Source organism: Priapulus caudatus, unplaced genomic scaffold, assembly GCF_000485595.1.
Source record: "Priapulus caudatus unplaced genomic scaffold, Priapulus_caudatus-5.0.1 Scaffold569, whole genome shotgun sequence".
In the NCBI taxonomy this organism is placed as follows: Eukaryota; Metazoa; Priapulida; class Priapulimorpha; order Priapulimorphida; family Priapulidae; genus Priapulus; species Priapulus caudatus.
This window is the reverse complement of record NW_014577630.1, coordinates 21864-33279: the sequence shown is the minus strand read 5'-3', so window position 1 is coordinate 33279 and position 11416 is coordinate 21864. Positions and strand designations below refer to the sequence as shown.

At 44.4% G+C, this 11416-nt stretch overlaps 2 protein-coding genes across 2 annotated transcripts in view; one reads left to right on the top strand and one right to left on the bottom strand.

Annotated features, from left to right (window-relative positions):
• The window catches only part of LOC106811735 (transcription initiation factor TFIID subunit 2-like), a 30833-nt gene extending 26625 nt beyond the window's left edge, over window positions 1-4208 (bottom strand). The window contains 4 exon segments of the mRNA XM_014815443.1: window positions 803-893; window positions 1429-1501; window positions 1885-1939; window positions 4005-4208. Of these exon segments, the coding sequence (XP_014670929.1) occupies window positions 803-893; window positions 1429-1501; window positions 1885-1939; window positions 4005-4069 (284 nt within the window). The 5' untranslated portion in view covers window positions 4070-4208.
• A 200-nt stretch (window positions 4209-4408) lies between these two features.
• The window catches only part of LOC106811731 (centrosomal protein of 76 kDa-like), a 26217-nt gene continuing 19209 nt past the window's right edge, over window positions 4409-11416 (top strand). The window contains exons 1-10 of the mRNA XM_014815440.1: window positions 4409-4489; window positions 5474-5565; window positions 6127-6222; window positions 6863-7010; window positions 7297-7389; window positions 7867-7998; window positions 8438-8623; window positions 9743-9878; window positions 10383-10473; window positions 11092-11283. Of these exons, the coding sequence (XP_014670926.1) occupies window positions 5503-5565; window positions 6127-6222; window positions 6863-7010; window positions 7297-7389; window positions 7867-7998; window positions 8438-8623; window positions 9743-9878; window positions 10383-10473; window positions 11092-11283 (1137 nt within the window). The 5' untranslated portion in view covers window positions 4409-4489; window positions 5474-5502. The remainder of the gene's footprint in view (window positions 4490-5473; window positions 5566-6126; window positions 6223-6862; window positions 7011-7296; window positions 7390-7866; window positions 7999-8437; window positions 8624-9742; window positions 9879-10382; window positions 10474-11091; window positions 11284-11416) is intronic.

The following is an 11416-nucleotide window of genomic DNA, read 5'->3' as shown; positions in this document are numbered from 1 at the left end:
CTCTCTCTCTCTCTCTCTCTCTCTCTTTCTCTCTCTCTCTCTCTCTCTCTCTCTCTCTCTCTCTCTCTCTCTCTCTCTCTCTCTCTCTCTCTCTCTCTCTCTCTCTCTCTCTCTCTCTCTCTCTCTCTCTCTCTCTCTCTCTCTCTCTCTCTCTCTCTCTCTCTCTCTCTCTCTCTCTCTCTCTCTCTCTCTCTCTCTCTCTCTCTCTCTCTCTCTCTCTCTCTCTCTCTCTCTCTCTCTATCTCTCTCTCTCTGTCTCTCTCTATCTCGCTCTCTCTCTCTCCTTCTCTCCTTCCCTCCCTCCCTCGCTCACCTGTCTATCTCCTCCTGAGCTGTGTGCTGCACCTCGGGATTAGCGATCATGTAGAGCAGTCCGTAACGCAATGTGGAGACGGTCGTCTCAAATCCAGCGCTGAACAGGTCTGCAAGGGCCTGTCTGATGTGTGCATCTGTACCGAACACAGTCAGCGAGTTTAGATGTTTAGAGGGATGAATTTGGCTGATAATAGGTTACAGGTACGCGCCCCCCGTAACGACATACCTGACAGGTATGCGCCCCCGTAACGACCTACCTCACAGGTACGCGCCGCCGTAATGACCTACCTCACAGGTACGCGCCCCCGTAACGACCTTCCTACCTGACAGGTTTCATTATGTCTCTGAACTGATCGAGTTCATCTGTGAAAATAAAGGGTGCTTACGACACGCATAATTGACTCCAATTACCAACTGGGAATAACCAGCCCGACATGCCTTTTGAAATTCCTGGGGGAAACCCTCATGAGGGTGACTATAGACTTACTGTTTGGAGTCTCCCTGACACACCTCCAAGGAAGGGTCACTGTAGGTGAACTGACACTCCAGCGAGTCATTAATACAGATCCGGTATATACGTAAGCATCACTTAAGGAAAGTAACCACGCTAGTGTAACACACTGCACACACACTAGCTTTTATACAAACTCGTTCTTTCTACCTACCGGTACTATAATATAATCTTTTAACATTTCTGTGTACACAACTCTGTCTTATTTTTATATTATTGACCATCTATCTCAAACGTCTCAGTAAACAACTACCCCTATCTATAGCAATAACCTGCTATTTAGAGCAGATCTGAGTTGAAGTAGATGGCTTAAGAATGAGGATTTTAATGGTGCGTTTTAGCAAGCAATAGCTTTTAGTAACGCTACATTGAAAGAAGCACTTATAGCACATGCCCGAGGCAGGGAAAAATTAATTTTTTTTCACGGGAGCTCGTTTTCACGTCTGTGGAAAAATAGCTCTCGTCAATGATTTTACGGGAGCTATTTTGAGCCTCACGGGAGCAATTTCGGAGGTTTGAAGAGCTCATCGCTCATCGCTCCCGTGTATGTTTTACCCTGGCCCGAGTTAATAATCAGCTTCGACATATTTCACAAAGGATATGACACTGTTTGCTGTTTATCTTGATCTTCCGTAAGTCACTCCTCAAGGGATTAATGCTTAATTCTGCATAACCCTAAAAATAAAAATTTCTTACAATATATAGCAACAAATATAACTTAGCAGCTTATAGCACTGACCAGAAAGCAAAATTCTGCCCGTAAAAAATTATCTGGGAATCACATTTACTGTTAATTGTCTTTTATAAAGTCACATCAATGAAACACTCTGGAAGGTCTCTTGTGACACGATAAGCAACACTCCATGGCAAACTGGAGTAAAGATTTCAAGCATTAACTCGTTGCTATAGTGAACTCATAGAACTTTTGTTTTCACAGATACTTTAATAAGTAACATCACCTAGATCAGTTTACTTGAACAGCACAAATTCAAAATGAAGTTCAACTTCAGCATACAACATAAGGAAGATATAGAATGATGACGATATAGTAGACTTACAATTAGTGATTGTCTTTGAAAATTTATTCCTGTGATGCAGACGACCTGGTGAGACGTAAATTATTAAAAAATATTATTTTATATGAAGTTGACAATATCGAAAATTCTATTACATAAATATGTATATCTTACAAAGAATGATGACATATAACAGTTGCGGGACGCCCACCTCAAAAGTTAGACATACGATATATCAGATTGGGAACCTCTATGGCCAGTGTTTTTATGGACGAGTAATGCGAAGCAATGTACTCAAAATTATAGTTTTCTGTGATAAACCAACAGTCGGTAGTTGATAATGATTGATTCAACAAAACCCATTAAGGTTGAAATGGTTTGCCTCTCATTGGAATTGGTTGGATCATATAGTTGTTTATGGATATAGTGACCTGGAGGGGTTACGCATCGACAAATTCTATGCTGTATAAACTATCGTTATGTCTATCGTATCGTCTATCGTTAAGCACGTTTGTCAACTATATCCATTGTTTATAATTGTAAAGTAAAGAATAAAAATAATCTCAGCTGGCTAACTGTGCACACAGCAAACTAGGCTTGTAGTTCCCTTTTTGCCAGTGGTACTACTACTAATGCTAAGACATTTGTGCGGCAGAGAATGTGCTTTATTTGGCATACCGAAGTTATTAACCGCAAAAAAATTGTCTTTGCTTACTCCCTGGAAATTGCCATAGTATGTTCTATAGCCCTGCAGTGGAGCGGAGGGCTATAGTTCTAGAGCTAAGATTACCCCAGTCTGAATTTACCGCCTATGGGCACCCAGGTTGATATAATTTGCGCGAACAATTCAAGACTGGTCTGAGATTACCCCAGTCTGAATTTACCCTCCTATGGGCACCCGGGTTAAGATATAATTTACGCAAAACAATTCCAGACTGGTCTGAGATTACCCCAGTCTGAATTTACCCTCCTATGGGCACCCGGGTTAAGATATAATTTGCGCGAACAATTCCAACCCGGTCTGAGATTCCCCCAGTCTAAATTTACCCGCCTATGGGCAGCCGGGTTATTTGCGTTAAGATATAATTTGCGCGAACAATTCCAGACCGGTCTGAGATTACCCCCAGGACCAGTCTGATTTTACCCTCTGAGTCCTAGTCGGATAGTCCTACTGCCACCACAGGCACTTGAAGCGTATCAACTGTAAACACACGGCGCCGCCATTGCGCGTACACTAACACATAAATATAGAGCAGGTATGAAAGCGTGCGCCAGGAATTCGCTCGACGCTCGCTTGATTACACACGATTACAACAGAAATACTCAACCTTACGACTCCATCTTTGCTCCTAATTGAAGTACAGTGTTCACTTGTTGTAGAAATATCATGTCTCACTTCGACACAGAGCTGTGTCACGCAAAATCACGAATTAATCATGAAATTCTCGCGATCTCTAGGATTGCTTGCGCGATGGTAACACATTTCGAGATCTGGAGACCCCTACCGGTCGTAATCGTGACGTCATTTTTCGAACAGCATGCCTCCGGCGACTCGACTCGCTCCATGCTCCAACTATCAGACTGTACACTCCGATGTAACTGTCTTAAAAACGTGCAGAGGTAACGAACGTTGGTCCAGTCTATGGTATCTATAGCAACGCCCCACTGGCGGCTTTGACGGGGCTCACATGGGAGGCGGAAAGCAACGTTGTGGTTACCCAAGATGCAGTGCGCCGCCTTCCGCCATGTACTTAAATGTGTTACCATCGCGCAAGCAATGCTAGAGATCGCGAGAATTTCATGATTTAATTCGTGATTTTGCGTGACACAGCTCTGTTGCGAAGTGAGACATGATATTTCTACAACAAGTGAACACTGTACTTCAATTAGGAGCAAAGATGGAGTCGTAAGGTTGAGTATTTCTGTTGTAATCGTGTGTAATCAAGCGAGCGTCGAGCGAATTCCTGGCGCACGCTTTCATACCTGCTCTATATTTATGTGTTAGTGTACGCGCAATGGCGGCGCCGTGTGTTTACAGTTGATACGCTTCAAGTGCCTGTGACTGCCACACTAATCAGTATGACAGTAATCTCAGACTGTGGTAATCTCAGACCGTGACACCGGTGTAAATGTGTATTATATAAATCATTGTTTTCACTTATAATTTATAAGGCCGGAGATGTTCTCCTGCTTTATCCGGTTTCTTGATTCCCTTTGATGTCATCATTTACATCGTCGTTTGTCACTAGGTACAGTTCACATAACCACTTGAGTACATTATGTGATACTCAAAACAAAATATCCGAGCAAAGCCACTGTGCGCAAAGCTCAGTCAAAGGAGATTTTGCACGTGTGGGGTACTTTCATTACCCAGCTTCAGAGTAAATATAAGCAAATATAAGTACAGTAGTAGTAGAATATAAATATATTTGCGTGGTTATAAAACGACAAAATACTCTCATAACATATGAGCTAATTTAAGGATAATATTTTTTTTTATAGATATATTGGATTTATAACAGAGAACGTGGAATTTTCATTTCCAAGCCAGAGTCGAATTGGCCCGGAAGTGGTTTATAAACGCACCGGTGATAGCGGAAGAAGATGTTTTGTTTTTGGTGGCACCGGCGTTCAAATCGAAATCACGGTATAAATCATACCGTTTTGTGAGTTATATAGAAAATTCGAATTCAATCCAAATCGTCACATCTATAAATGTACTGTATCCATTGAACCTTTGGTGATGTGATTGATAAATAATAAAATATGCCTGACAGAATCTTGCAAATGTGTGTCGTGCGTTAGGGGGGCGTTAGGTCTATATCCCGCGTACAGTTGCCGCATGTACCAATTCATGATACCTAAGGTGCCTAAAGTAGATTTGCACCCACGAAATGTATTTACTACCTAAGTCTTAATTTTTCTCTACTCTATTTCGCCTATTATTGCCGATAATTACCCGTAAATGCCGGTCAAGAGCTCTCTTATTCAGGTTGTTTGTGCACAGGGCGGGCGTGCGGTGTAGTTGTGTGTTGCAGATGAGCATTTGACCGGCATTTACGGGTGATTATCGGCAATAATAGGCGAAATAGAGTAGAGAGACTGGTTGTAAATACATTTCGTGTTTACATTTTTTTTTATTGAGACGTTCCAAGTGCCTGTGGGTTCGTGCGTACGTGTATCGAAATGAATTGCTTGGTTGTTGCTCCACCGATGCTGCCGTCTTGCGATGCTCTTTCCTAACATTTATTGGATCATATAGTCATGTCAATTGTCATGCAGTCAGTCACATTGTAAACTTTTACAACTGTCTCTCTCGCTTGAATTCGATCTCGCTCTTACTCTGACTCTGATTTATAACTGTTAACTGCATAAAACTGTATCTATGCTGACTAAAATCAATAATAAATAATAAAGTGTGATGAGCGGCAACAGTCAGTGATCAACGTTTGCGGCCCACTCCTTGTTTGGGACCCCGGGTTAAAAACCCTGTTTTACCACAACCAGCTTACTGGCAATTGCACCGCATTTAATAATGCATTTATTTACGATGACGGTCAGGCCAAAAAAATGTGCAAGGTTACTATCACAGGAACAAAAGTGATTTTTTGTATTATTATGTTATACACAGATTGCATCTAGAGAGTCGCACCTGCCATAATGTCACGGAGTTCCGAGAAGTTGGCGGAGTTGAAACAATTCATCCACGATCACCTTTTACAGGTATTTACAATAACGAATGAAACGTTACTGAGAATTAGTTTTATTTAAATGGGTTTTACAGGCTTCATTTTACAGTCACCGATAAATTACTAAAGGGGCCCATACTGAATGTAGCTCTAACAAATCACAGTAACAAGCTAACATTCTCCAGTAAGCACTTGTGATGTCAACAAAGACGAAAGTGGTTGGTTTGTGTAATATTCTGTGGCCAACTTGTAAATGTGACCTCATAATGATAAATCATATTCCCAATACAACATTTAAATTGATGGATTTTGTCCTATTGCTGAAACCTCCGGAGTGAAACCCCATGTAAATTGTTAATTAAGCCTCAATTAAAAGTGAATGTCATAGCCTCAAATTGGCTGCATTATGCTTAGTTTTGTATACTTTATAAATTAAATATGTATGTATATATGTGTGTGTGAGTGCGTGTGTGTATGCGTGTGCATACTTGTATGAGTGTGTGAGTGCTTGTATATGTCTACAAATTGTGTTTTTGTGTTTGTGACTATGGTGTGTTAAAATGTAATGTGTGTTAATGCAATGATAATCTATTAGGTTGATGTGAGAGGGCATGTAGAGAAAGTTTTGCGTGACGTACTGGACGGCAAACAAGTTCACAAAGCTCCTCTCAATGAAGCAGACATACTAGAGGTAATGGCTTTTAACGGGCTCAAATTCTTATAAAGCGTATACATGCAAAAAAATTTGTCATGAACGTCATGAATTTTCTATGGTATTATTTGTAAAATTGCTGTTGCAATTTTTTTACATGAAAAGTAAGTACTAATGGCACTAAATGTATCCTCAAATTCTTACCTGATAAGATTATTTTTCAACTAGTTAAAAATCCAAAAAACCTGGACGATTTCATATTATTATCTTGACATTAATTGCTTGCTATGGGCTATGTATGAGTCACGAGTGTATGTTTACATCGAACAATATAGTAAAATAGGAAATATAATGCAGCAATTTAACCATAAAAAGTGAACAGAATTACTTACATTTTGTGGAAAAGTGGAAATATTTTTTTTACTTTTTACTATTTACGGTGACGTAATCACTTTTAACACAAGTATTAACGGTGTAAGTAGCTTCCTCTCAATCTTCTTTCCGAATCTCATTCTGAAGCTTACTCTTCCTCAAATGCATTTATTAACATTATAACAATGTGTTTATAGTAGTTTACAATAATCACTTGGAGCAATTGACATAGAGTAATTAAACTATTAAATTAAACTAAAGGCATTAAATTACATCAACCTGATTGCTTAATTGCACCCATTTGTAGGAAATCGTATCGCGAGGGCTGGTAGAGGAAGTGCTGGAGAGCCTCAGAGTGGGGCTCTATGGCGAACCGGAGCATGGGTCAAATAAACCTATAGCCGAGACAGTGAACAAGGAGACTGCGAATAGCGCTGCCCCTTCACCACAGAAGGGTAAGGTCACCATTATAAAACTTCCTTGTTTGCAGTGACCGGATACAGTATTCCAATGCTGGGTCTGTAAGTAGGTGAAATAAATTTGTGACATTCCTAGCACACGGATGGCTTAGTCATTCATGTGGAATTACATTGCAAGGTTAGGAAAATGCCTAGATTAGAACATGATCACATTACATGGCATAAATAATCAAGTAATATCAATGTAGAATGAGACCAAAAGAGTGAGTGTGTCTCTGCTATCTCTCTGCCATGCAACCATTTTGTCGTTTCTTTACTTTAGGGAGCCTAGACCCGGCCAGGAGACACCTGTACCTGCATGTTGTGAGTGGCAAAGCATTCCTCGAACATCTACAACAACCGTTTTCTTTCCATGGTATGTTCTACTACAAAATAATTTACTCATCCATCCTGTATGGATCAGGGAAATTTTCTAATGGAAATTACTGCAGTGAAACATGTATGATAGGGTTACTCAAAGAAAAAAGCCAAAAGTGTCCTTTATAGAGCGGCATCTGTCCTTTAGAGGTGACCACTAATGGGGGTTACTCCCAAACTTCATGAATCGCGTGTGGGAGTTGTTCAGCTTTCACGTTAAGTTTCCATGGGTCAAAATCGTGAGGGGCCCGCAGGCCCGATGCCCGTATTTTAAGGCTCGGTCCTGACATTTCTAATACTAGCAAGCCCGACAGGCCCGTAGAAAATCTTAGCCGAAAAAAATGGGAATGATGCGGGCATGTAATTTGCCTGGCGGGCCTGTAAAATCCCTTAGCTACAGGCCCGACTGGCCTGTGAATTTTCAAACTAATTTCTACCCCTGGCCTTTCGTTTGCGTTCCGCGTCTGTCGACCAGGTCAGTCGTCGTCCACGTTCACGCTGCACGTACATTACTGCGGCCAGCGTTTTCGCTCGCGTCCCGTCGCCTGCGCATGTGAGCCGGACTTCGGTGAGGGATTCCTGCTGGAGCTGCACAATGATGCCTTGGGTGAGTGCCGCACAAATGGATCGTGGATGTTTATCACCTAGCATATACATGTGAACTGCACACGGCTTCTATATTATTATCCTATAAGGACAGATTTAGATACTGGTGTTACTGAGCAGCCAGTAACATAGCTCTAGTACTATAGCCCGCTTACATTAACTGCCGCTGCCAGCGGCAGTTAATGTAAGCGGGCTATAGTACTAGAGCTACCAGTAACCGTGGTAAGTCTGTGCATGTTTCTTTTTATGATTACAAGCCGATGCACTTTTTGCTGTGATTCAAAAATATAATTGTACAAGTCAAATAAGTTCAACAATTTATGAAAAATAGTTGAAAGAATTTATAATTCGATGTGGTCTTCAGGAAAGTTTTATGCTGTTGCTCACAAGAAATCCCTGAAAGCGGGGCCGCTCTAAATAAACTCCCGTTTCTCTGGTAGGCGATGGGGCGAAGATGGCCGACACAACAACTCTGCTGGGGATGTGCGATCCAGTGCATATGGTGCTGGTGAGTACCAACCCCAGCGGAGAGGACACACTGGTTGCCTCGCACAACCTAGAGTGGCGCCATCTACTGACCAGACCAGCCTCGCGGTCCAATACGGCCATTGAACTGACTGGCATAGGTAGGTGTGCAGCTTGCGTAGAGCCTACCCTACATACCTGACAGGTACGCACCCCCGTAACAACCTACCTGACAGGTACGCGCCCCCGTAACGACTTACCTGACAGGTACGCACCCCCGTAACGACCTACCTGGCAGGTACGCACCCCCGTAACGACCTTCCTACCTGACAGGTAAGTGGCATCATCGGCGTGCGGCGCGGCGGCCCGCTTGGCGAGGTAGGTGTCGGCGACGTCTCGCGGGTTGGCGGCGTCGAGCGAGGCGCGGTGCTGAGCCAGCAGGTCGTCGATGAAGGCGTGCACGGAGCGGAGGCTGCCCGCGACGAGGCGGCCCGCGTCGCGGTACGACGACAGCAGCCACAGTGCAGGAACAAAGTTCATCATCATCACCTGCGGGGGTGAGGGCGGTGTTTTAGTGGGTGGTTGGTGGGGGAGGTGGGGTGCGTCTGTTGGTGTTTTAGGGGGCGGTTGGTGGGGTTTTATGGGAGGTCGGGGGGTGCGTTGGTCGGTGTACTAGCGCGGTTGGTTGGGTTTTCAGGGAGATTGGACGGGGGACGTGTCAGTGGGGTTTTAGGGAAAGTGTCGCTTCTGCATTGTCTGAAGACACGATCACGATCAGACAGCAATTCTTTTGACGTTCCCTTCAAATGGACCCCTCCCCCCCCCGTACGTACATGAGTGGCCGTGTTTGGTCAGGGGGTGGGGACCATGAGCGGTGCGCATACTTGCATACTCGCACAGCCCCAAATAACTTTTAAGTTAATTAGTTATTTATTAAAGTTAGTAGTTAAGTAAATTAATAAATTAGTTATATATGGGCTGTGATTGCTTCTGCGTGTATACTTGCCTTGATGTAGAGCACGAAGCCGTGGTTGACGTTGTCGAGTAGGGTCAGCAGACGCGCGTTGTCGTAGTCGAAGCGCGCGCTGAACAACAGCGAGAGTATGATGTTGCTAACGCTCCCGCGCAGCAGCTCTGCAAAACGTACGTTGCGTAGAGCCTACCCACGCAGTGCATACGCGCATCGTGCGCACACTGTGTAGAGCCTACCCACGCAGCGCATACGTGCATCGTGCGCACACTGTAGGTAAATAACACGCGTTGGCATTCGTCACCTACAGGCAGAGAGAGCAAGATACCGGTGGGAGTGTTGGAGGTTAGACTGGAGTTGATACCGTCTCTGACGCAAACACTGGATGAAGATCTGCTATCGACACAGCTGGGTTTGGAGAGGTCGAGGAGTGCGGAGAGCGAAAGGTGCGTAACGCGCGCCGTAACGATGCGCGTTGAACGACTCGTGTTTCAAGGAGAGACTCGTCGATTGTCTCACTTTTACAAGAAATTGTTAAAAACTTTGAGGAAAAGTTGAGGCATTAGTGCAGATTCGAAACTAGATCAAGTGTATCTACGTGGGAAATTGTTATGTAGAAATGTAAAGTCTCACTGTGGGCAATCAGCTGGTGACTATAGTATATAATAGCCTTTTATTCTGGGCTTCTCCCAAAATGTAAAATGTATCAAATGATTCACGCCTAAGGTGTAATTTTCACGTGCAATTATCATCTGAGTACATCAACTGATCGTTGAAAATTTTGCGCGAAAAATAAACATATTTGTGCAGCAAATTTTTTTAATCTGGTCTGGTTCAAGTGCACTTGCGAGGAGAATTATTATGCAGAAATACTTACGCAGGAGCCCGTGGCGCAAGTCAGTGTCTTGAGCATACACGATTCGCGGTTTTCACCGTCGGCTTGATTGCAGGTTGTTTCTGGTGTATGCGAAGGAGTGGTGGAGGGAATACCTGCAGGTCAGGGAGTCCCACAGCAGCAGGCTAGTGAAGATCTTTGCCCAGGTGAGCGCCTGAGCGTCGAACCAGAGTACCACCGTGTTGAATCTCGGTCAGTTGCCTCCGCCACACACTCTTCGAACACCAGGTGGCAGCGCAGGGGTAGAAATTAACGTTTGAACACGGGAGTCCAACGGACTCCCTACCCTCAAAAACAGGGAGTCCGCAGCAAAATGAGGGAGTCCGCAGTCTGAGGTTTAAAATTAAAGATATTAACAATAACGCGTGTGCTTATTTTTAAGATTCATGCAGTTGCACGTCTGCCAAAGTTTCATTGGACATTAGCTGAAAAAATACGGTAATTCCGCGAGGCCGTGCTCCGGAACGAACTAGTCAGTATCACAGAATTTTCAGGGAGTCACACGGACTCCTGCATAATATGTCAAATCAGGGAGTCCGACAGTAAATCAGGGAGTATTTGACTCCGGACTTCCGTTAATTTCGCACCCTGGAAGCGTGATTCTGAATCGCTGCAGTAGGTTCGATAGGTAGAGGAACAGTTCCGCCATCGCTATCTGCTCTCCTAGGCACGACCGACGCCCTGAAGCAGTTATTGTTTTGCCTTCACGCGATCGTCGAAACCTCGCCGATCACTAACGCTTGTTCGCCGTCCCCGATTCGCAGGACGAGACAGCGAGTCACCGTCCCGTATGCACCTACCTGTGGCCGCTGACCGCCGGACGGCTGCTGGACACGCCGCGGCAGGCCGCGCGATTCGTGTCGTTGATTCCCTACGAGAAGACGAGCAGCGTGGGAGCGGACGATAGCGTCGAGCTGTGGGCCAGCCCTCACGCGTTCCTCGCCCGACGCCGAGGGGTGAGTGCTGAGGGAGGGTGGGTGGGGGTGGGGTGTATGCTGGGAGTGCTGAGTGAGAGGAAGAGAGAAGGGGGAGAGGGGTGAATACTGGGAGTGCTGAGTGAGAGAGAGAGAGAGAGAGAGAGGGGAGAGG